This window comes from Giraffa tippelskirchi, chromosome 8 (genome assembly GCF_054371585.1).
Source record: "Giraffa tippelskirchi isolate mGirTip1 chromosome 8, T2T-mGirTip1v1.2.pri, whole genome shotgun sequence".
Classification (NCBI taxonomy): Eukaryota; Metazoa; Chordata; class Mammalia; order Artiodactyla; family Giraffidae; genus Giraffa; species Giraffa tippelskirchi.
This window is the reverse complement of record NC_137282.1, coordinates 98,141,320-98,167,694: the sequence shown is the minus strand read 5'-3', so window position 1 is coordinate 98,167,694 and position 26,375 is coordinate 98,141,320. Positions and strand designations below refer to the sequence as shown.

Here is a 26,375-nt window from a genome sequence, read left to right as displayed (position 1 = left end):
ACTTCAGTCAGTGATCCTTAGGAAATAGTGTTTTTCATAAAACTTTGAAGATCATTTCCAATTTATTAAGTAGGACAGTGGTTCAGCAGATCAAATAAGTAGCCCAAGGTCACACTGCAAGCTGATTGTGAAGGGTGACAGAGATCTCCCAATAAATAGGTTACTGGTTAAGCCTACAGCTTTGGACATCTGTCCCTCAGACTACATCATTCAGTATTAATAACTGCAGCACATATGTTTTCATCAGCAAATCAGTGGACACTTTCAGTTAACCAAAGATACTAATCATCCATTCTGATTCCTCTCTAACACAGACAGCACTGTTCTCAAGTTGGATGAGCCTTGCACTATGGTTCGTACATACATTTTTAATTTTATTAGCGTGTAGTTGGTTTACATTGTGTTAGTTTCAGGTGCATAGCAAAGTGATTCAGTTATATATACACCAATATTTATTCTTTTTCAGATTCTTTTCCTGTATAGGTTAGTACAGAATATTGAGCTGTATAAAATCAGCGGATAACCTTACGGGGATTTCCTTGTGTGTCATTTGTTGCTTTTCCCGTGTTGCTTGTATATTTTCTCTTTGTGTTTAATTTTTGTCAGTTTGAGCAATATGTGTCTCACCGTGTTCCTCCTTGAGTTTATCTTGTATGGGACTCTTTGTACTTCCTGGACTTGGGTGACTTTCCTTTTCCTTCTTTCCTTTCCCTCATTAGGGAAGTTTTCAGCCATAATCTCTTTGAATATTTTCTCAGGCCCTTTCTCTCTCCTCTTCTTCTGGGACCTCTATAATGCAAATGTTGGTGCATTTAATGTTGTCCTGGGGCAAGGAAGCCAAGAAAGTTGGTACAAACCAGCTTTCCCTCTGCTGTCCAAAGGATGTTATCCTGATTTCATACCACTAGAGGTCTACCTACAATAGAATCACACGTACAATAGAATCACCTGAAGTACTTAAAAACTTTTAAACTTCACCTCAGACATACTAAACTGGAGTTATAAGGAGAAGGACCTTCAGTTCAGTTCAGTCGCTCAGTCGTGTCCGACTCTTTGCGACCCCATGAATTGCAGCACGCCAGGCCTCTCTGTCCATCACCAACTCACGGAGTCTACCCAAACCCATGTCCATGAAGTCAGTGATGCCATCCAACCATCTCATCCTCCGTCGTCCCTTTCTCCTCCTGCCCCCAATCCTACCCAGCATTAGGGTCTTTTCCAATGAGTCAACTCTTCGCATGAGGTGGCCAAAGTATTGGAGTTTCATCTTCAACATCAGTCCTTCCAATGAACATCCAGGATTGATCTCCTTTAGGATGGATTGATTGGCTCCCCTTGCAGCCCAAGGGACTCTCAAGAGTCTTCTCCAACACCACAGTTCAAAAGCATCAATTCTGCGGCACTCAGCTTTCTTCACCGTCCAACTCGCACATCCATACATGACCACTGGAAAAACCATAGTCTTGACTAGACGGACTTTTGTTGGCAAAGTAATGTCTCTGCTTTTAAATATGCTATCTAGGTTGACCATAACCTTCCTTCCAAGGAGTAAGCGTCTTTTAATTTCATGGCTGCAATCACCATCAGCAGTGATTTTGGAGCCCAAAAAAGTAAAGTCTGACACTGTTTCCACTGTTTCCCCATCTATTTGCCATGAATTGGTGGGACCAGATGCCATGATCTTAGTTTTCTGAACGTTGAGCTTTAAGCCAACTTTTTCACTCTCCTCTTTCACTTTCATCAAGAGGCTCTTTAGTTTTTCTTCACTTTCTGCCATAAGGGTGGTGTCATCTGCATATCTGAGGTTATTGATATTTCTCCCACCAATCTTGATTCCAGCTTGTGTTTCTTCCAGCCCAGTGTTTCTCATGATGTACTCTGCATATAAGTTAAATAAGCAGGGTGACAATATACAGCCTTGATATACTCCTTTTCCTGTTTGGAACCAGTCTGTTGTTCCATGTCCAGTTCTAACTGTTGCTTCCTGACCTGCATACAGGTTTCTCAAGAGACAGGTCAGATGGTCTGGTATTCCCATCTCTTTCAGAATTTTCCACAGTTTATTGTGATCCACACAGTCAAAGGCTTTGGCATAGTCAATAAAGCAGAAATAGATGTTTTTCTGGAACTCTCTTGCTTTTTCGATGATCCAGCGGATATTGGCAATTTGATCTCTGGTTCCTCTGCCTTTTCTAAAACTAGCTTGAACATCTGGAAGTTCACGGTTCACGTATTGCTGAAGCCTGGCTTGGAGAATTTTGAGCATTACTTTACTAGCATGTGAGATGAGTGCAATTGTGTGGTAGTTTGAGCATTCTTTGGCATTGCCTTTCTTTGGGATTGGAACGAAAACTGACCTTTTCCAGTCCTGTGGCCACTGCTGAGTTTTCCAAATTTGCTGGCATATTGAGTGCAGCACTTTCACAGCATCATCTTTCAGGATTTGAAATAGCTCAGCTGGAATTCCATCACCTCCACTAGCTTTGTTCATAGTGATGCTTTCTAAAGCCCGCTTGACTTCACATTCCAGGATGTCTGGCTCTAGGTGAGTGATCACACCATCGTGATTATCTGGGTCATGAAGATCTTTTTTGTACAGTTCTTCTGTGTATTCTCGCCATCTCTTCTTAATATCTTCTGCTTCTGTTCGGTCCATACCATTTCTGTCCTTTATCGAGCCTATCTTTGCATGAAATGTTCCTTTGGTATCTCTAATTTTCTGGAAGAGATCTCTAGTCTTTCCCAATCTGTTGTTTTCCTCTATTTCTTTGCACTGATGGCTGAGGAAGGCTTTCTTATCTCTCCTTGCTATTCTTTGGAACTCTGCATTCAGATGGAAATATCTTTCCTTTTCTCCTGCATTCAGATGGAAATATCTTTCCTTTTCTCCTTTGCTTTTCGCTTCTCTTCTCTTCCCAGCTATCTGTAAGACCTCCTCAGATAGCCATTTTGCTTTTTTGCATTTCTTTTCCATGGGGATGGTATTGATGCCTGTCTCCAGTATAATGTCACAAACCTCTGTCCATAGTTCATCAGGCACTCTGTCTATCAGATCTAGTCCCTTAAATCTATTTGTCACTTCTACTGTATACTCATAAGGGATTTGATCTAGGTCATACCTGAATGGACTAATGGTTTTCCCTACTTTCTTCAAGTCTGAATTTAGCAATAAGCAATTCATGATCTAAGCCAAAATCTGCTCCTGGTCTTGTTTTTGCTGACTGTATAGAGCTTCTCCATCTTTGGCTGCAAAGAATATAATCAGTCTGATTTCAGTATTGACCATCTGGTGATGTCCACGTGCAGAGTCTTTTCTTGTGTTGTTGGAAGAGGGTGTTTGCTGTGACCAGTGCGTTCTCTTGGCAAAACTCTATTAGCCTTTGCCCTGCTTCATTCTCTACTCCGAGGCCAAATTTGCCTGTTACGCCAGGTATTTCTTGACTTCCTACTTTTGCATTCCAGTCCCCTATAATGAAAAGGACATCTTTTTTGGGTGTTAGTTCTGGAAGGTCTTGTAGGTCTTCATAGAACCATTCAACTTCAGCTTCTTTGGCGTTACTGGTCGGGGCATAGACTTGGATTACTGTGATATTGAATGGTTTGCCTTGGAAATGAACAGAGATCATTCTATCGTTTTTGAGATTGCATCCAAGTACTGCGTTTCGGACTCTTTTGTTGACCATGATGGCTACTCCATGTCTTCTAAGGGATTCTTGCCCACAGTAGTAGATATAATGGTCATCTGAGTTAAATTCACCCATTCCAGTCCATCTTAGTTCGCTGATTCCTAGAATGTCCACGTTCACTCTTGCCATCTCCTGTTTGACCACTTCCAGTTTGCCTTGATTCACGGACCTAACATGCCAGGTTCCTATGCAATATTGCTCTTTACAGCATCAGACTTTGCTTCTATCGATCACCAGTCACATCCACAGCTGGGTATCGTTTTTGCTTTGGCTCCATCCCATCATTCTTTCTGGAGTTATTTCTCCACTGATCTCCAATAGCATATTGGGCACTTACTAACCTGGGGAGTTCATCTTTCAGTGTCCTATCTTTTTGCCTTTTCATACTGTTCATGGGGTTCTCAAGGCAAGAATACTGAAGTGGTTTGCCATGCCCTTCTCCAGTGGACCACATTCTGTCAGACCTTAAGCACACATTTTAAAAGGCTCCTTAGGTGGTTTCTTATGCACATGAAAGGTTAAGATTCACTAGCCTCTCTACACCCATGTTCATTACAGCATCATTTACAGTAGCCAAAAGATGGTACCTAACCCAAGTATTTATCAGCTGATGAATGAGTAAACAAAATGTGGTATATACATACACTGGACTAATGTTAAGTCTTAAATTTTGACACATGCTACAACATATATGAATCTTGAAATTATGCTATGTATAATAAACTAGTTACAAAAAAATACAAAGTAATCAGATTCAGAGCAACTGAAAGTGAAGGACCAGAGACTGGGGGAGGGAAAAACAGATGTCACATAACAGGTATAGAGTTTCTCTTTTGCAAAATGAACTGAGCTCTGGCAATTTGTGGCACAATGAAGTGGATACATGCTAAACTATACACTTTAACATAAAGCTTACCATGTTTCACCAAAATTTAAAAAAAAAAATCTTAGCAATAAATGTCTGTCTAAGAATCTAAGAAGAATACAAGAATCATAATCTTAATAGCTCAGGAAACTAGAAAAAGAAAGAATGAAAAAATCCCAAAATTAGCAGAAGGAAAGAACTGACAAAGATCAGAGTGGAAATAAATCAAATAGAAACAAACAAAAAAGTAAGAGCTGATTCTTGGAAAAGATAAGCAAAAATGACAAACTGATAGCTAGACTATCCAAGAAAAAAGAGGACTCAAGCCAGAAATGAAAGAGAAGACATTAGCAGAGAAACACAAAGGATCGTAAGAGACTGCTGTGAACGATTATGTGCCAACAAATTGGACAACCTAGAGGAAATGAATAAATTCCTAGAAACATACAGTCTCCCAGGACTCAATCATGAGGAAACAGTCTGAACAGAACAAATACTAGTAAGGAAATTGAATAAGTCATCAAAAACCTCTCAACAAACAAAAGCACAGGATCAGATGGCTTCACTGGTGAATTCTATCAAATGCTTAAAGAATTAATACTAACATTTCTAACGCTTCATTTTATGGGGTCAGTATTACCCAGATACCAAAATGAGACAAGGATACAACAAGAAAATTACAGGCCAATATCTCTAAAGAACATAGATGTAAAACATCCTCAACAAAATATTAGCAAACCAAATTCAATACATTGAAAGAATTATAAACCATGATCAAGTGGGATATATTCTAGGGATGCAAGGATGATTCAGCATCTGCTATCAGTCAACAGGATATACATATGAACAAAATGAAGGATAAAAATCATGATCATCTTAATAGGTACAGAAAAAGCATTTAACATAATTCAACATCCATTTATGATAAAACTCATAAAGTGGATATAGAAGGACTGTACTTCAACATAATAAAGGCCATATATGCCCACCGCACAGCTAACATCATACTCAGTGGTGAAAAGCTGAAAGTTTTCCCTCAAGATCAGGAACAAGACAGAAATACCATCTCTTGCCACTTTGATTCAGCATGGTAGTGGAAGTTTTAGCCAGAGAAATCAGGAAGAAAAGGAAATAAAATTGGGAAAGGAAGGAGTAAAACTGTAACTACTTGCAGATGACATACTAAATACAGAAAACCTTAAAGACTCCCATCACAAAACTGTAGAATAAGCAAATGCAGTAAAGTTGCAGGATACAAAATCAGCCTATAAAAATCTGTTTTGTTTTCTATTCATTAATAACATTATCAGAAAAAATTTAAAATCCCAGTTACAATTACATTAAAAAAGAATAAAATACCTAGGAATAAATTCAACCAAGATGGTGAAAGATAAGTATACTTTCTGCAAGACACCAAGGGAAAAAACTGTAAGACACCAATGGGAAAAAGCTGAAGATACAAATAAATGGAAAGATCTTCATAGATAGGAAGAATATTGTTAAAATGTCCATACTACCCAAAGGAATCTACAGATCTGGTGAAAATCCCTATCAAAATTCCAACGGCACTTTTTACAGAAATAGAAAAAGCAATCCTAAATTTTATATAAAATTACAAAACATTCCCTCAAATAGCCAAAGCAGTCTTAAGCAAGAACAAAGCTAAACGCAACACACTACCTGACTTAAAACTAGTAATATATTACAAAGCTATAGTAATCAAAGGGGGTTTTTCCTGACAGCTCAGTGGTAAAGAGTCGCCTGCAATGCAGGAGACCCGGGTTCAGCCCCTAGGTTGGGAAGATCCCCTTGGAGAAGGAAATGGCAACCCATTCAAGTATTCTTACCTGAAAAATCCCAAGGGCAGAGGAGCTACAATCCTTTAGGGTCACAAAGAGTTAGACATGACTGAGCAACTAAGCACATATAGTAATTAAAACACTATTTTGTGAGATAAAAATAGACACACAGATCAGTGGAAAAGAAAGCTCAGGAATAAAGCCAGGTATATGTGGTTGATTAATTTACAACAAAGAAGCCAAAAATATATAATAGGGAAAGGACAGTCTGTTTAATAAGTGGTACTGAAAAAGCTGGACAATCACATGGAAGAGAATAAGACCAGACCACTAACTTATACCATACACAACAATTAACTCAAATTGGATAAAAGATTTGAATGTAAGACCTAAAACTATAAAACTCCTAGAAGAAAATATAAGCTGTAAACTCCTTGATATTAATCGTTGTGATGATATTTTACATCTGACTCTAAAAGCAGAGGCAGCAAAAGCAAAAATAAACAAGTGGGACTGCATCAAACTAAAAAGCTTCTAGGAAACCATCAACAAAATGAAAAGGCAACCTATACATTATTGATAGCAAAAAAAAAAAAGCTCAACATCACTAAATATCAGGGAAGTGAAAATCAAAACCACAATGAGCCATCCACCTCACACCTGTCAGGATGGTTGTTATCAAAAACACAAGAAATAATACACGTTGGTGAAAATGTGGAGGAAAGGGAATGCTAGTATACTGTTGATGGGAATAAGTTGCTGTAGCCACTGTGGAAAACAGAATGGAGTTCCTCAAAAAATTGAAAATAGAAGTTATGTATGATCCAGCAATTCCACTTCAGGTTGTTTATCTGAAGAAAACAAACAATAACTGGAAAACACACATGCACCCTCATGTTTATCACAGCATTATTTATAATAGCTAAGACATGGAAGATTGCCAGGAGAAATATCAACAACCTCAGATATGCAGATGACACCACCCTTATGGCAGAAAGTAAAGAAGAACTAAAGAGCCTCTTGATGAAAGTGAAAGAGGAGAGTGAAAAGTTGGTGTAAAACTCAACATTCAGAAAAGTAAGATCATGGCATCCAGTCCCATCACTTCATGGCAAATAGATGAGGAAACAGTGGAAACAGTGGCAGACTTTATTTTTGGGGGGCTCCAAAATCACTGCAGATGGTGATTGCAGCCATGGAATTAAAAGACTCTTACTTCTTGGAAGGAAGTTTATGACCAACCTAGACAGCATATTAAAAAGCAGAGACATCACTTTGCCAACAAAGGTAGATCTAATCAAGGCTATGGTTTTTCCAGCGGTCATATATGGATGTGAGAGCTGGACTGTGAAGAAAGCTGAGTGCCAAAGAATTGATGCTTTTGAACTGTGGTGTTGGAGAAGACTCTTGAGAGTCCCTTGGACTGCAAGGAGATCCAATCAGTCCATCCTAAAGGAGATCAATCCTGGATGTTCATTGGAAGGACTGATGTTGAAGCTGAAACTCCAATACTTTGGCCAAGTGATGTGAAGAACTGACTTATTGGAAAAGACCCTGATGCTGGGAAACATTGAGAGTGGGAGGAGAAGGGGACGACAGAGAATGAGATGGTTGGATGGCATCACTGGCTTGATGGACATGAGTTTGAGTAAACTCCAGGAGTTGGTGATGGACAGGGAGGCCTGGCGTGCTGTAGCCCATGGGGTCACAAAGAGTTGGACGTGACTGAGCAACTGAACTGAAGACATGGAAACAGCCTAAGAGTACACAGATTGGGTGAATTTTTAAAATGTGATGTATATGTGTGTATATATGTGTATACATGTATGCAAACACACAGAATATTATTCAGTCATATAAAAATGAAATCTTGCAATTTGCAACAACATGGATAGACTTTGAAGGCATTATGCTAAGTGAAATAAGTCAAATACTTATTTCAAAGTATTTGAAAAGACAAATACTGTATGATCTGATTTTATGTAGAATAATAAAAGGTTAAGTTCAAAGATACAGACAACAGATTAGTGGTTTCCAGAGGCAGGGTTGGGGGATAGAAAAAATGGGGGTCATAGAGTACAAATTTGTTATAAAAGATTCACTATCCTTATACACTGTTGATGGGAGTGTAAAATGATGCAGCCTCTTTGGAAAACATTCTGGCAATTTCTCAAATGGTTCAACATACTGTATAACCTACAATTCCACTACTAGGTATGTTAGCATGAGAAGTGAAAACATGTCCACACGAATTTTGCACAAAGTATTTAGAATAGCAATAATAATAATAAAAAAGTGGAAACAGCCTGAGTGTCTATCAACTGATGAGTGGATAAATAAAATGTGGAAAATGCATATAATGGAATACCTTTCAGCCATAAAATGTACTGATACAGGCTAAAATGTAGATAAACCTTGAAAACATCATGCTAAGTAAAATAAGTCAGACAAAGGGACTACATATTATATGATTCCATTTATATGAAATGTCCAAAAGAGGCAAAACTGTGGAGTCAGGAGAAATAGGGAGTGAATACTAATGATCATGGGGTTTCTTCCTGGGGTGATGAAAATTGATTGTGTTAAAGGTTGCACAGCTCTGTGAATATACCAAGAACCACTGAACTGAACACTGTAAATGGGTGAAATGCATTGTATGTGCATTACATCAATAAGCTGTATGATATATTTATCACTGTTTTATCCATTTGGTACAGATGATCTTATTTACAAAACAGAGATAGAGAGAACAAATGTATAGACACCAAGGTGGGAAGAGGGTGGGATGAACTGGGAGATTGGGACTGACAAATGTACACTATTGATACTATGTGTAAAATAGATAATTAATAAGAATCTACTGTATAGATCAGGGAACTCTACTTAGTGCTCCAAGTGACAGTGAAAAGTGTGAAAGTGTTAGTTGCTCAGTCCTGTCTGACTCTTTGCAACCATTTGGACTGTAGCCCACACGCTCCGCTGTCCATGGGATTCTCCAGGCAAGAATACTGGAGTGGGTACCCATTCCCTTCTCCAAGGGATCTTCCCGACCCAGGATCGAACCCAGGTCTCCCGCACTATAGGCAGATTCTTTTACTGTCTGAGCCACTAGGGAAGTGGTGACCTAAATGGGGAGGAAATCCAAAAAAGAGAGTATATATGTATACATATGGCTGAAGAATCACTGTTTTAAATGAATGAGAATGTTTTCCATAAGAGATCGCTCTAGAAGGAATCTCCAGGCCCTACTGGGGAAACCATTCCACTCATAGAGGAGGATTCTGTCAATCAGAAAATATCACCTCATGCTCAGCACAAACCTTTCAAACGGGTATTTGTCATTGTTTCTGCTCTAACCTCAGTGGAGATGACAGAGCTTATGGTAGAGGACGTCTGAACATGTTCTGGTGAACATGCGGAACACGAAGCACTCTCAGCTTGGCTGCTGGCACTGCTCTACCTGGCTCCCTGAAGGTCACGTGAGTGCCCGGTTCCAGGGAAGTCTGGTACTGATACCCACACAAGGCAGCTTTAGGCCGAAAGCACACTGCTCATCAAAGCAGTGGGTTCCAGGCAGGCTCCCCGTTGGCACCTGAAGAATACTGAAATGTCCCAGCACTCCCAAGAGACTTGTTCCCCTTGTAATTATTAGTGATAACAATCACAGTTCAAATATTCAAATATTGAGCACTTAACTGCTACCTTCTCAGCCTTTTCTTGAATGCATGTAAAATACTCTTATAGGCAATGACTTATTCCCATGCATCAATGGCTATGCCATGTTGTGAAATACCATTTGTTTCCATAAGATATTCTGGGGAATTGTTTTCTTTTTTCACCCCTAGGAAAATCCTCAACACCATTTGGGGCACTATGACTATTTCCAACTTCAGTTTGAGAGAAAAAAAAAAATTGCAACTGTTCTTTCATTCCATAAAAATCATAGTGCAGTAAATCATTTTCATCTCTCATTGTTAAAAATCTATGATCTGTCCCTGAGTTTCTATTTCCAAACTCCTAAATGAGAAGACTTTCTGTTTCCAGATTCTAGTTGCAGTTTCAGTGTCTTCCCCTTCCTGTGGAATTAAATGAACCAGAGCAGCAAGGAAAGGTCATTCTGTTGCCAGGTGGGGGACATTTGGGCCAGAACTTGAGACTGCTGAGCAGCAGGCCAAGCTACGATAGTAGCTCGTTCCCTGCTGGGCCCCAGCCTGGAGACAGACTTTAGAAGAATTGATAAGGATTTTGACCCACTTACTTGAAGAAGGCTCCACAGAAAGCAGACCAAGCTGGAGAATAGGAGTTCAGCCAAAGGTTTGTTTTGCTAAAATAAAAGGTCAAGAATGCTAGTCTTTGACTCCTTGCCCTTAGCCAGGCCTAACTGGATGTTAGCTTTTCTCCTGTTTTATTAGTATGCTGAAACTATACAAAGATCATTCTGTGCCTTTGACAAATCCTGCTCAGTGTAGAGGTTCCTTCCTGGTCCTTCTCTCTCCAGACATTAGCTTAACACACTTCATATGTGGGAAAGGCTCAGCATAACAACAGAGAGGGAAAGAAGTATCTTGAGTTTGCTGATGCAGCAGCTGCCCATGCTATGGTTCATCATTCTCGGTCAAAACACCCCAGCACCCTGCACTCAGCCCAGCTTGTCCGTTCCCCATCTGCTGAAGAGACTCAACATAAGCCCTTTGCAGTTTTGCTCATGTGAGTTATCTCCTTGAGTCACCGTCCCTCATCCTTTCCCCCTTCCCAATCCAACCTACTCTTCAAGACAGAGACTTCTGTATGTGATATCTGGTGTGTAGACTTTTAACATTTTATTTTGAGCTGACCTTTAAAAATCTAGATTTCTGGAGTGGTATCACTAAGATGATGACATAGGTCATTCCTGACTTCATTCCTTCACAAGGAAAGCAACTGTCAACTAGCCATGTGACAAAACACCACTGAGAAAATCCTAGAACATGTGGGAGGCTGAAGCACCCCTGCACCCCAGAGAGCCAACACAGACTGCATTAGCAGGGTAGGAAGGGCAGCTCCACAGCAACGGTGCTGCTCCTCTCCAGGCTGGCGCAGCACCACACCAAGAGCCTGCTCTTCCTGCAGTGGGGAGAGAGAGCATGGGATAAATATACAGCTTCCCCCATATGTGGATAGCTTGTTAGGAGCCTCCATTCCAGACTCATCCCACAAGGGACGGTGAAGAAATCTGTAAGGCTTGACCACCGGGAATCTGACGGTGATGGAGAAGCAGGGAGGGGCTCACAGCAACAAGCACTTGGATCTTGACAGACTGAGTTCCTATCTGAAGCACCCAAGTAGCAGTCCAACCAGTGGCCTTGCTCATCTGTGGAGCCAAGATGGTGCTGCAGTCTGACCAGGGAATGGTTCTGCCTGATGCAGGTCTTCAAAGAGCCTTTTTGCTCTGTAACTTGGCCTTCCCCCACCCAGGCACGAGAGCTGAGTCACAGCCTGGCTCACTCCTGAATGTAGCTCCCAGTACTGCCAAGTCAAAAAGGCTGGCCAGAATACCCAGAAACTGCATAGCCCAACACCACCTGAGTAGAGAGTATGACAGCAGAATTGATTTTCCCGGAGCAAAGCCAGTCATGGTCCTGAATAGCTTGGGAAATTGGGATGTGGGTTGGCTTGAGATAAGACCAGACTTGGATCCAATTCTCCTTTTTCATCAGGGGAGGGAAACTAATTCATAGCCCCACCCCTTGCTGAATATAGCCTTCAGCCCACCTGACCAGGGTACCTAACCAGAGCATAGGGGAGCTGTGTAGCCTATCTAAAAGTCCTGCTTACAGTGCCACTTAAACAGAGTGCATAGCCCATAGACAGGCTTTTCCTGTCTTCAGAGAGTAAAATCAAGTGGCCCCATTTGGCCAGGGAATTCAGTGTACAGTCTTGACAAACTCAGATTTCTAAACAATAAGCTGTACCACCCCTGGGGTATGTCCTGCTGCCCTACCATGCCAGGGAAGTTAATTCATAGCACCATCTACTGCTGAGCATAGTACCCAAGACAACTGTGTAATAAGCATGGTCAGAGAACTCAGGGAAATACAGAGCACCTGCTGTAGTCCTGCTTGGGCAGGGAAACAAGCCCAACCATCCCCAGCCTGCGGCACACACCCACCCCCCAACCTCAGAGCTTGGGCAGTGGCTTCACACTAAGGGTGCTGCCAACAGACGTTCAGAAACCCAAACTGAGCTGACTGGTGAACTCTTCTGCCAAAGTGAACCTATAAATTTTGCATGAGGAAACTGTTCACTCAAATGTGCAGATAGTGATGTAAAGAATTAAGAATCATGATACATGTAATAAAAGGTACATAATCATGTACCATGATTATGGTACACATAATACCACCAAAGGAAATTAGTAAGCCTCAAATAACTGACACTAAAGAAATGTAAATCCATGAACTGTCAGATAAATTAGAACAGTCTTCTTAAAGAAGTTTGGTGAACTACAGGAACAAACAGCTAAACAAAACTAGGAAAACAATGCATGAATGAAATGTGAAGTTCAACAAAAATTATAAACCTCAAAAAACATATCCTAGAGCAGAACAATATCATGAACTAAAGAATTCAATAACGACTCAAAAGCAGACTCAGTCACACAAAAGGAAGAATCAATAATGTAGAATTCAGAACATTTACAATTATCCAGACAGAGAAGTGAAAGGGAAAAAGAATGAAAAAGAGCAAAGGAAGTCTGTGGGACTTAACATGATACAAAAGAAACAATATCCATGTTATGGAAAGAGAAAGGAGAAGAAACTATATTTAAAGCAATAATGACAGAAAACTTCCCAAATCTGGGGAGAGAAATGGACATCCAGATCCATGAATCCTACAGTACCCTTAGTAGACAAGCCCAAAAAGGGCTATATCAGACACATTTAAATTGTCAAATGTCACAGATAAAGAATTCTGAAAGCAGCAAGGGAAAAGAAAGAAGTGACAAGGGAACACCCATAAAACTATTGGCAGATTTCTCAACAGAAACTTGTCAGTCCAGGAATCAATTAGATGATATATTCAAAATACTGAAAGAGAAAAACTGTCCACCAAGAATTCCACACTCACAAAATGTTTATGGCGTACAATATTATAGTCATACTCATGATACAGTACTGGAAATATTGTTACACTTTAAAAATCCTAGTTTCTTCAGTTATGAGAGAGAGTGGTATACTGTGTGGTTATGTAATACTTTGAAAGCAAAGTTAAAAACAGGAAGAAAACAAAGACATTATTAATCTTATATTAAATATCACCCTATGCCTATGCTGGTTTTCCCTGGTGGCTCAGACAGTAAAGAATCTGCCTGCAATTCAGGAGACCCAGGTTTGATCCCTGGGTTGGGCAGATCCCTTAGAGAAGGAAACAACAACCCACTCCATATTCTTGCCTAGAGAATCCCATGGACAGAGGAGCCTGGTGGGCTACAGTCCATGGGGTCACAAAGAGTCTGACACAACTGAGCAACTAACACACACACATATGTGCTCATGTAGTGATAGACTAGTATTTACATATATTTTATGCATTTATGACATAACTGACTTTAAAAAATATTTTTTCAATATTTCTAGGCTATGTGGTTTGTCCATGAGTTTTTTCACATTACTGAAATTCTCCAAAAAATTTTTCAACATATTTATTAAAAAAATTTACATGTAAATGGACTGATGCAGTATATGTCATTCAAGGGTCAACTGTATACTTTCAAGTGTACATGGAATATGTTATAGGATCAATCATATGATGGGCCACAAAACAAATCTTAGAAAATTCAGGATTAAAATCATACTAAGTATGTCCTTGGACCACAATGGTATATGAAACTAGAAATCAACAAGAGGAAAGATGGAAAATTCATGCATGCTTGGAAATTAAATACTTCATTAACAATAAATGAATCAAAGAAGAAAATTGAAGGGGAAATAAAACATCTTGAGACAAATTTAAAGGGAAACACTACTTACCAAAACTTATGGGATGCGGCAAAAACAGTTCTAAAGAGGAAATTCATAGAAATAAATACTTACATTGAGAAACGTGAAAGGAACATTAAGAAACAAAAAACCATAGCTCTATACCTTAAAAAAGTAGAAAATGAAGAAGAAATCAATTACAAAGTTAGCAGAAGGAAAGAAGTAACAGATTAGAGAAGAAATGAAATAGAGAACAGGAAAACAATAGAAAAAATTAACTTAGCTCAATGAGACAACAGATAATCCAGCAATAAACCTATGTATATTTGGTTAACTAGTTTACAATAAAGGAGCCAAGAATATATGGTGAGGAAAGGACAGTCCTTTCAATAAATAGCACTGGAAGCCACATGCACAAGAATAAAACTGGAAACTTATTTCACACTTTACATAAAAATTAACTCACAATGGATTAAAGACCTGAAACCATAAAACTTCTAGAAGGAAACAGGCAGTAAGCTCCTTGACATTGGTCTTGGTGATGATTTTTTGGATCTAACTCCAAAAGCTAAGGCAATGAAAGCAAAATGAAACAAATGAGACTACATCAAACAAAAGCTTCTGTACAACAAAGGAAACCATCAACAAAATGAAAAGGCAACAGTTTTACTTCTGAATGTACAGTTTTCCAGAGAACACATAGAGATGGCCAACATGCACATGAAACCATGCCCAGCATCACTAATCAGGGAAAAGCACATCAAAACCGTAATGAGACACTGTCTCACACCCGTTAGAATGGCCATCATAAAAAAAAAATCATGAAACAACAAGTGATGGCAAACATGTAGAGGACAGGGAACCCTTGTGCATTATAGGTAGGAATGCAAATTTTGCAGCCACTATAAAAAACAGTTTGCAGGTTCCTCAAAAACTTAAAAATAGAACTACCACATGATCTAGCAACTCCACTTCTGGGTATTTATAAGAAGAAAATGGAAACACTAATTTTAAAACATATATGAATCTCTGTATTAATAGCATCATTATTATTTACAATAACCAAGATACGGAAACATAAATACACAACATTGGATGAATGTACAAAGAAGGTATGGTACATATTTATACAATGGACTACTATTCAACCATAATAAAGAATGAAATCTTGCCATTTGCAACAACATGGATGGACTTGGAAGGCATTATGCTAAGTGGAGTAAGTCAAACAAAGATAAATATCATATGATCTCACTTACATGTAGAATCTCAAACAAAAAAATAGCAAACAACCATTCCTCCTCTGCAAAAAACCCCCAAAATAAAACTTGGCTCATTGATATAGAGAACAGATTGGTGGTGATGAGAGGTGGGGGCTTGGAGGGGGGAGGCAAAATGGATGAAAGGGGTCAAAGGGTACTAACGTCCAGTTACAAAGTAAATCACGGAGATGTAATGTATAGCATGGTTGTTGTTCAGTTGCCCAGTCATGTCTGGTTCTCCACAACCCCATGAACTGAAGCATACCAGGCCTCCCTGTCGCTCTGTAGTTAATAATACTCGATTGTATATTTGAAAGCTGCTAAGAAAATAAATCTTTAAGTTCCCATCACAAGAAACAATTGTCATTATATGTGGTGATGGATATTAGACATACTGTGGTGAACATTTTTCAATAGGCAAATACTGACTCATTATGTTATATACTTGAAGTAATATTATATGTCAGTTTACCTCAGTAAAAAATTTTAAACCATACTGTTGACTGGGTCCCATCAGAGAGATCCCAATTTAATTGGCCTGATGTACAGCTGTGCACTGGTGTTTTTGAGAAGCCCTTCTCTAGATCCAATCTTCCTTCTAGTTTTTTCTCCTCTCCATGCCTTGGTCCTGCCTGATTTGAATTTTCTTAGAAAGAAGTGAGACCCCTTCAATGTTTTGAAGCCTACCTGTGACTTGAGTTAATTCATCTGTTATTCCTAGTCTCAGAGCAGTCTAATGTGGTTCTCTCAGTGCGACAAAGAAGGAAGACAGCATGCTCTATAATACCTTAGTCTTTCATTATTTAGAAGGGAACTACCTTAAGTAGTCCTTCTTACAGATTCCCTAAAATGATACTCTAAAAATACGAAGAAGTTGATGTGTGGCTTAGTGATAATTGTCTCAGTGTAATTTTTAAGGCCCATAGAGTGAGTCATCAAGAATTTCCAGAGGTTTCTTATAAAGCACAGAATGAGTAGTTAAGGAGTTTTCAGTTTATTGGTTGGAAGACATTCCATAAAGCTGGGCATTTTTTGAAAAGAGATATCATGTATCAATACTTGGGCAAGATTGTATATGAAAGAATTTATCCTTTAACAATGATCTAGTCATTTTCTGGCATCTTTCACTGTATTGCTGGAAGACTATGGGGTTCATGAACAGAGTTTAAATAGGATTACCAGTTAAATAGACCCAGATTTCCTCCTGGATCGTAAAATAGAAAAATTCAGTTAAGACCTTATCTGTATCTCCCTATTGTTCCAAGAATACGACTCAGGTGGAGCTTAGCGGATCAGGAAGGTGTGATGCTGCTATTATAATTCTCTTCAGTGGAAAATGTATGAAGAGAATCTGGCTGCTCAGGGTCAGACTGCATGGATTCAAAGTTCAGTGAAGTCACTACCTTGTTCTCTCTTACCTGGGTTGGCAATGAAAGCCAAGAGTGCGTGCGTGTGTGCTAAGTCGCTTCAGTCACGTCCAACTCTTTGTGACCCCATGGACTATACAGCTCTCCAAGGTCCTCTGTCCATGCGATTTTCCAGGCAAGAATACTGGAGTGGGTTTCTGTGCCCTCCTGCAGGGGATCTTCCCGACCCAGGGATCGAACCTGAATCTCTTATGTCTCCTGCATTGGCAGGCGGGGTCTTTACCACCAGCACCACCTAGGAAGTCCAAAAGACTCTAAACAGGAACCAATTGGAGCATCCTAATATCTGAGTTCCTAAATTAGGTAACCCTGAAGTCATTCAGTCTCAGCAGAAATCAGCAGCACGGGCATTAAAATCTCAGGAGGTAGACTTTCTCGGCTTGGTTACAATGACGTTCCATTCACCTTAGTTTTTCTTTTTTTTAATTAATTAATTTAGTTGGAGGCTAATTACTTTACAATATTGTAGTGGTTTTCGCCATACACTGATATCAATCAGCCATGGTGTACATATGTCCCCCATCCTGAACCCCCTACCCCCCTGCCTCCCCATCCCCTCCCTCTGGATTGTCCCAGTGCACCGGCTTTGAGTGCCCTGTTTCATGCATCGAGCTTGCACTGGTCATCTATTTCAGATATGGTAATATACATGTTTCAAAGCTATTCTCTCAAATCATCCCACCCTCGCCTTCTCCCACAGAATCCAAAAGTCTGTTCTTTATATGTGTGTCTCTTTTGCTGTCTCTCATATAGGGTCATCATTACCATCTTTCTAAATTCCATATATATGTGTTAGTATACTATATCGGTGTTTTACTTTCTGACTTACTTCACTCTGTATAATAGACTCCAGTTTCATCCACCTCCTTAGAACTGATTCAAATGCATTCTTTTTAATGGCTGAGTAATATTCCATTGTGTATGTGTACCACAGCTTTCTTATCCATTCATCTGCCAGTGGACATCTAGGTTGCTTCCTTCCATGTCCTAGCTATCGTAAACAGTGCTGCGATGAACATTGGGGTACACATGTCTCTTTCAATTCTGGTTTCCTTGGTGTGTATGCCCAGCAGTCGGATTGCTGGGTCGTATGGCAGTTCTATTTCCAGTTTTTTAAGGAATCTCCACACTGTTCTCCATAGTGGCTGTACTAGTTTGCATTCCCACCAACAGTGTAAGAGGGTTCCCTTTTCTCCACTCCCCCTCCAGCATTTATTGTTAGTAGGTTTTGATGGCAGCCATTCTGACCGGCGTGAGATTGTACCTCACTGTGGTTTTGATTTGCATTTCTCTGATAATGAGTGATGTTGAGCATCTTTTCATGTGTTTGTTAGCCATCTGTATGTCCTCTCTGGAGAAATGTCTGTTTAGTTCTTTGGCCGAGATCCAACCAGTCCATCCTAAAGGAAGTAAGTCCTGAATATTCATTGGAAGGACTGATGCTGAAGCTGAAACTCCAATACTTTGGCCACCTGATGCGAAGAACTGACTCCTTGGAAAAGATCCTGATGCTGGGAAAGACTGAAGGTGGGAGGAGAAGGGGACAGCAGAGGATGAGATGGTTGGATGGCATCACCAACTTGATGGAAATGAGTTTGAGTAAGCTCTGGGAGTTGGTGATGGACAGGGAAGCCTGGCGTGCGGCAGTCCGTGGGGTCACAAAGAGTCGGACACGACTGAGTGACTGAACTGATACTGATATCTTTAATTATTTTTCCTGTCCTTTCTAATTCAACATTTTTACATTTAAAACAAGTTATGAGATTGTATACGTTAATAATTAAAGATTATTGCTATACTATAAATTTGTATTTGGATAAAAATAAAAATCTGAAACATTCCCATATATTGTTATAGGTAAATGCACCTATAGGAGATGTCAAAAACACATACAGGAAGAATGATACTAGCTATAGGATAATATTCAGCTCTGGGGCAACTCCCTGCATTCTCCATACATTCCCAGCCATTTAAGCCAGTGTTCTAAAAATTTAGGGTCATAGAAAAGTCAGAAGGGTGTTTTTTAAACATGAAGATTCCTGTCCTTCAGAAACTTTGATGCAGCATGCCTGGGTTACAGGTGACAAATAACGCACTTGAAAAAGAATCCCACAGGCTGCAGTTGCAGGCGATACAGAGGACCATCCTAAATTGGAAGTATTGAACATGTGAAGCTGGCAGGTAGGTAGAGGAGATGGAAGCTCAGGTGAAAGGGTCAGGGCTAAGACAGGATTGGCTGTCATTAGTTTATAGACAGAGTTCATGCCTTGGAAGTGGTTGGGAGTATCTAAGGGAGGGTGCAGAGAGAGGAGTGGTAGTCCAAGGATAGAAAGACAAAGTGCAAGAGGGACCAAGAGAAGACGTCTTCCAAGGAACAGCCAAGATAAGACCTAAAAAATGTCCATTGTCTGCATAGTCTAACTCAGGCACTACAGTGGTTGTTGTTGAAAGGTAGTGTTATCATTGTATTTCCAGGCACCTGATGTATTGTAAATATTTGGTAAACTAAACTGAATAATCAAGGGAGGCTGCCATATGGGTCTTTTAAAGACCTCAACTATAGCTCAGTTCCATTAAGTAACTTCATTAGGAGAAACAAATGTTATATGGATGTAACTATCCACAATGGAGAATTAATTGTAACTAGGTCAATAAAACTCTTTGTTTTGTTTTGTTTTCAGCCATCTGCTGAGATGTGGAAATGACATTTAAAAAACGGTACCCAAGCTTTGTTTGTGTGTGATGCTACTCTGGACAATGTAATTTTACCGGTAATTTTAAAAAATAAAGCTAAGACCTTTAAAATCTTTAAGCTTAGGTTTTTCCCTTATAAATGATCTTTCATGATCATTTATAGAAGTGTATGTAGTCATAAGAAGAAAAAAAACACATTAAAGAAGGTAAATGACTCTCTACAAATGCCCAAGTGCTGGTTGCTAAGACAACTGCTGGGGTTTATTGAATACAGAGCAAAAAAATCAATCAGAAATCATTGGAAGAACTTGCATGGGTACATAAACATTTCTGCCTCATAATTGCAGGAAATTTCCTACATCTGTGTACCACATGAAAAAGGCCTGTGTTTGTGTCAGTCGGTGGAATTCCAAGGAAAGTCACCTTCTTGATATGTTCTCACCATTTTAATTCCCTTCCATACCATGACCTTCTCAACACCCAAGTAATTTATTAATATTACAGTGGTAAAAAAAAAATTGTAGCCAGTTACCTGCTTCTTTTGTACCAATGTCACTTAATTCTTGGCTCTCAAGAATGGCTCCCATTCTTGGTTTCTTTGAATCAAACAGTTTTCAGGTTTATATATGGAAGTCATTTACATCTGTGTAGCAGTTTCTTCCCCCCACAAGGCATATGCTTGACTCGTCAAGAAAAGACAAGGAGGGAGGGATGGTCTCAGGAAGCTACCCTGCCAACCTCTCCCAGATTTCCTTTCTCTCTCTCTCTCTCTCTCTCTCTCTCTCTCTCTCGGGGAATCTATTATTCTCTATTCCTAGCTTCCTGAGGTACTAAGATGACTAAGAAAAGATTGCCAAGTTTTTCAGACTTTTGAGTGGGAAACATCGTTAAGTTGATGGAATAGAGAGAAGCCCTATGAATGAAATAAAACATAAAGGGTAGCCACAGGAAGACCAGACATCAGCTGTGTGACCTTCTCATGGCAGCTGCAAGAACTTAGTAGGAGGGTTCTTATGGTCATTGGGTGATAGCCTTTAGTCTAATGAGCTCCCTAATCTCAGAAGGAAATGGTCTCTCAGACTGGACTGTGCATAGTTCATTTATGAGATGAGAAAGTAACACAGTGACCCATTGAGAAGCTCTCTGCTTCTCTAATCTGTGCTACACACTCCCCACAGATTAATCCCAAAGTGCCCCCTTCAGAACAGAACAGAAATTTGTTTTTCAAATTTTAGTGGGTTGAGGCACATTAGTGGGGTCCTAGCATATATTTAGTGAGTTGAAAACATGAAAAGAAAAAAGATGAAAAATAATAGAAAAGAAGATAGCGTCAGAACAAATATCATCTAGTAAGGGTAAATGTGGATTGTGAAACTTTCATTTCATTCTCTATGTAGGTATGCACTGGATTACTAGATTGGATACATTTCATACATTTCTGGTCCTGACCAGAAAGGTTAGAAAGCCAGACTTGTCCCTGCTAAGAATTCCTCAGTGATCTCTCTTGTATACAGAAAAAAAGAAACAATTCCAACTTCTTTACTCAAAGGCTGGAATTGTCCCCCAAATCCACTCTACTTCCATAACATTATGCTGGGTTCCAACTTTTTCACTCATTGTCCTCCCAATGTTCCTCTCAGGATCCTTACTCCACTGTGCGCTTTATTCATAATGTTTCTTCTCCTCTTAATGGTTTTCATATTCTACTCTCCTTTTTGGGACCATTCCAAACTTATCTTGTCATTTAACCATACGATTGCTAGTTCCTCTCATCACTCACCTCTTCCTAGCTGTTCTGCTCATTTCCATATATTCTCTCTCTGTTCCCTCTGCATTGCTCTTTATCCATCTCCCATCCCACTTCATTCCCACACCTCCTGCCTACAACCTGTGTCTGCCTCATTCCCTCTGTTACTTTCCTCTTAGCATGCACCTCACAGCTTATCATATCCTCATTATCCTATTTTGTTGTTGTTTTATAATTCCTGCTCTCTTGTGTATATCTCTGGTCTCCTCACTTGACTGAAAGCAACTTGAGCCTAGGAACTGTGGATCGTAGTTTTTTGGTATCCCTTATAATGTCTGGCACAGTGCAGGATATATAGCACATGCTCAGTAAAAAAAAAAAAAAAAAAGCCTTGAATTAATAAATCAGTCATGGCCATTGCAGCCTCTCCTCTTATGCAGTGGCCCCTGCCAGAGTCGCCCCCAGCCATGACCTCCTCCACACCCCCTCCCCACCCTTGTGTGCTGTGGGCCAGACTCAGGAGCAGATGCCTATAGGTGGCCCCCATACACACAGCTGAGCCCCAGGAGCCATGCAACTAAGGAAGAAGAGATGAAATCTTTCCTCACGGCTACACAAACAATGGATTTACAGCCCAGCAACTGGCTGTATATACTCAGCACCGGCAGAATGCCTGAATAGATAATGAATGCTCCTGCAGCTGAGACAGGTCTAGCTTTAGCAGCTGTGGACTTTGTAGGCAAGTACACATGGATGTTGGACCAGGCCAAAGTCTGAGCTGCCCCCTTAGCACCCATAGTGGGTCCAGATCTATGATTACTGCAGTCCTGGGACCTGACTTCAGGGGATCTATGCTGGTGGCTTCGTGAAAACAATGCTGAAGAAATACCCAGGTGGCTTAATGGGTAAAGAATCTGCTTGCAGTGTAGAAGACACAGGTTTGATCCCTGGATTGGGAAGATCCCCTAGAGAAGGAAGTTGTAACCCATATCTTGCCTGGAGAATCCCATGGACAGAGGAGCCTGGTGGGTTACATACAGTCCAAGGGGTTGCAAAGAGTTGGACATGACTGAAGTGATTTAGCACGCACGCAAGAAACACCAGGGTCCACTGCCAGCATACAGATAGTTAAGGTGGGAATGAGAGCACTGTCAGTAACAGTCTAGTCTGAGAGCCTGCACAACAGATGGAAGGTGACCGCACCTATATGTGAGCAGCTCAGGAGGAGGAGTGCTCCAGTCTCACCTAACTCACATCACAGATCAGAAACACAGCCAAGAAACAGAGCTGGGAGCTGCTACTCCAAGAACTAGGGAGCGGACCCTGCCCCTGACAGGGTAGTGACAACCACAGAACAAAAGGAAGGCCCTGCTCAATATCCAGTGCAGGCTCTGGTCACCACAACATCCATCATACCTTCTATCAAGGGGCTTACGGACAGCATACACTGAAGGAGGATGTGGCAGACACCTATACTAAAAGCAGCCTTAGCACCAGGAAAAAAAAAAAAAACAAAACCCACACAGGCTACACAGAAATGTCCCTACATAAAAACAGCCCTCCAAGACACAATCTTGAGGGTCTGTCATTTGAAAGGAGAACCCCCAGAGCATTTAACCTTGAAGACGAGCAGAGGTTGAGTGCAGGAACTCCACAGGGCTGAGGAAAACAGAGTCCACTCTTAGAGGGTACACACAAGGTCTCATGTGCACTGGGGCCAGCAAAAAGAAGTACATGCATAGGAAGCTGGGTTAGACTTACCTCGGGGTCTTGGAGGGTCTCCTGGGAGGTGATGGTCAGCTGTAGCTCACTGTGGGGGCAAGGAGACTGGTACTGGAGACCCCGGGGAATACTGATCAGTGTGAGCTCTCTAGGAGTTCCCAATTTTGGCATCAAGACCTAGCCCAACCCAGCAACCTACAGGCTCCAGTGCTGGAAAGCCTCAAGCCAAACAACAAAGTAGAAAGGAACATAGTGTCACCCATCAGAAGACAGGCTGCCTAAAGTTGCACCGAGCTCACAGCCACTTCAAATCACACCCTCTGACACCCCCTTGCCCACCAGAGGAACAAGACCCAGCTCCATTCACCAGGGGGCAGGTGCCAGTCCCTCCCACCAGGACACCTACCTCACCCCAGGACCAGCCCCAGGACCAACCCCTCACCCACCAGGGGCCAGACACCAGAAGCAAGAGGAACTGTGATCCTGCAGTCTGTGGAAAGGAGATCACAAACACAGAAAGACAAAATGAGAAAACAGAGAAATGTGTGCAGATGAAGCAACAAAATTAAAACCCAAAACAACAACCAAAGGAAGAGAAGAAGATATGCAATCTACCTGAAAAATAACTCAGAGTAATAATGGTAAATATGATTCAAAATCTCAGAAAAAGAATGGAGGCATAGACCAAGAAGATCCCAGAAATGTTTTAAAAAGAGAAGATTTAAAGAACAGAGGTGAACAACACAATAACTTAAACAATACACTGGAAAGAATCAATAAAATAACTGAGGCAGAAGAACGGACAAGTGAGCTGGAAGATAAAATGGTGGAAATCACTGTCACAGAACAGAATAGAGACAAAAGAATGAAAAGAAATGAGGACAGTTACAGAGACCTCTAGGGAAGGAGGGTGTCTGTGTGTGAGTGTGTGAGTGTGTGTGTGTGTGTGTGTGTGTGTGTGTGTAACTGACTCACTTTGCTATTACACCTGAAACTAACACAACATTGTAAATCAACTATACTGCAATAAAAATTATTTTTTAAAAAATCAGTCATGATCCCCTCCTTTGTACCAAAATTCTACCCTACTGACTCCAACATTTTTTCCCTAGATAGAATCTTTTACATTTGAATTGGCTTTTCCATTGCTCAAGTTTTTTCATATCTCTCATCTCAGTTGCTTTTATCTACAAAGACTTAATAAAATAGGCATGAGTCATGATACTCATTCTTAAAAGATGAGGAGATTGAGTCTCAGAGAGGTTTGTAACTGTGACACATATTGCCACCAGTGTACATAGAACCAAAATCCAATGCAACCTATTCTGTGCCTATTATCCACCCTCCTCCAGTGGAAACTCGAAACAACAATCACATAGAATAATAATGTGCTCTCAGTGTAAAGTGTTGTATATAGAGGAAAAGCCCCAAAGAAATAGCCAACAAGGCATATCCCGTCTGTTTCATGCAATGTGAATTGGAACACCGTGTTCTAGATCCAAATGCTGGCTATTTTGCTTCTGTAATTGTGCTTGTATTCTAAGGACGCCACAGATAGTGGGAGAAAATCCATGTACTGCTAACGGATAATGTGTTGGCTTCCACTGTCGGGTTGAGTCTTTTCATTTAATTCATCTTAGCAATTAGCTGGGACTCTGTTCTGTGTTACAAGTAATTAACATGTTCTTTTTCTTGTTAGTTTGACAGTTTGTCTCTTACCAAGCTGTTCTCCTAAATGTTGGCCCCTCTCGGCTGAGATGACTCGCTCATCTTCCATGTCACATTTGTTCCCAACCAGGATAACCTGGGCGTTATCCCATGAGTATGTTTTGATTTGAGTCGACCTAAAAAGCAAAAAAAAAAAGGCAAAAAACTGATCAGAGGAGAGTGCAACAGCATAAAATGAAGGAGAAGAAATATATCCCACAGACAGATGATGGTAACAGCAAAAAATGAAGCCCAAATGCCTGACATTTAGAATTAATTAGTTGAGTGCAAGTCTACCCTTCAGATACTCATTGGGGATCACATGAGTCAAAAATCAGGAGAACTGTGGTGTTGTATTTAGAATTCTTCTGTATTTGATGAGATTAATGTTACTACTGCTTCTTCCTTCTCTTCTACTCCACATTCTACAGTACTTTTATAACTGGAATGAGTGGCCAACCGTTCCAGTTTGCCCAAGATGTTCCCAGTTTTAGCAGTAAAAGTCCTTTGTCCCAAGAAACCCCTTAGTTCCAAGAAACCTGAGATGGCTGGTCACTATTTACAGTCCATCACAGGAAAACCTCATTTTACCATGTTATAATCACAACTTAAAGAGCTAAGACAATTGGGTTAGGAAACATGGGGGTGATTACAATATTAAAAAAACAGATTATAAGAATTAATATTCTCTTGCCTTACATTTTTCAGAGAAAAATGCCAGGTTTGTTAATATTACAATTGCAATACAGTGAGCTGGTGTTTTAAGTTACCATAAACAGGATAGCTAGAAGTCAGAGTAAGCTTCCAGTATGGATCATAAAACTCATAACCAACTTTTGATTTCAATAGTTAGATGATAACTATAATAGTTAATATTTACAGGTACTGTTTTAAACTCTTTATGTATGCTAACTTAATCCTTAGAGTAACTCAATGGAGATATCATTATGATCTCCATTTTATAGTCAAGGAAAATGACGCATAGAGAGGGTAAAAAGTTTGTTCAAGACAACTCAGCTAGTAAAGTGTTAAATCTGGAAATCAAACCCAGGCAGCGTAGTTCTTAAACACACATCAGTACTACTCATTAAAAGTTTGAGAAGTTAAGTTCTAGTGTATTTGCTGTCATTTCAGAAAAGAAGCTGAAAGGAAGCCATGTTCTTTAATCCTCCCTTTTTATTGGCCATGTTCTTATTTGATAACAATTCAAGATAGGTGGGAAAGACATATCACCCAGTGGGTGGTCAAGAGAGAGATCGAAAACCTAAAAAAATGTTGAAAGTTTAATGAAGGGATTTGTAAAGTGTTAAAAAGAGAAGCTTTGTATGTTCTTACTAGCAACTGTCAAATCCTTCAGGATTTTTAAATAGAAAATAGTGGTGAACTGTTCTCAACTTGAAGAGAGAACGAAAGCCAATAGCTTTAAACTGCAGCAGGAGAGCTTTCAGTAAGATGTCATCACTACTTCTCCCTTCCAAGAAGAAAGGAGAGAGCTAAGAGGCAGACAG

General features: G+C 40.2%; 1 protein-coding gene across 9 annotated transcripts in view; it reads right to left on the bottom strand.

Annotated features, from left to right (window-relative positions):
* Window positions 1-26,375, bottom strand: part of RAB3C (RAB3C, member RAS oncogene family) — a 376,080-nt gene that overhangs the window by 4,163 nt on the left and 345,542 nt on the right. For all 9 annotated transcript variants that reach the window (XM_081524311.1, XM_081524309.1, XM_081524312.1 and 6 more), the window contains one exon: window positions 24,880-25,004. In XM_081524311.1, coding sequence (XP_081380437.1) covers window positions 24,880-25,004 — 125 coding nt within the window. The remainder of the gene's footprint in view (window positions 1-24,879; window positions 25,005-26,375) is intronic.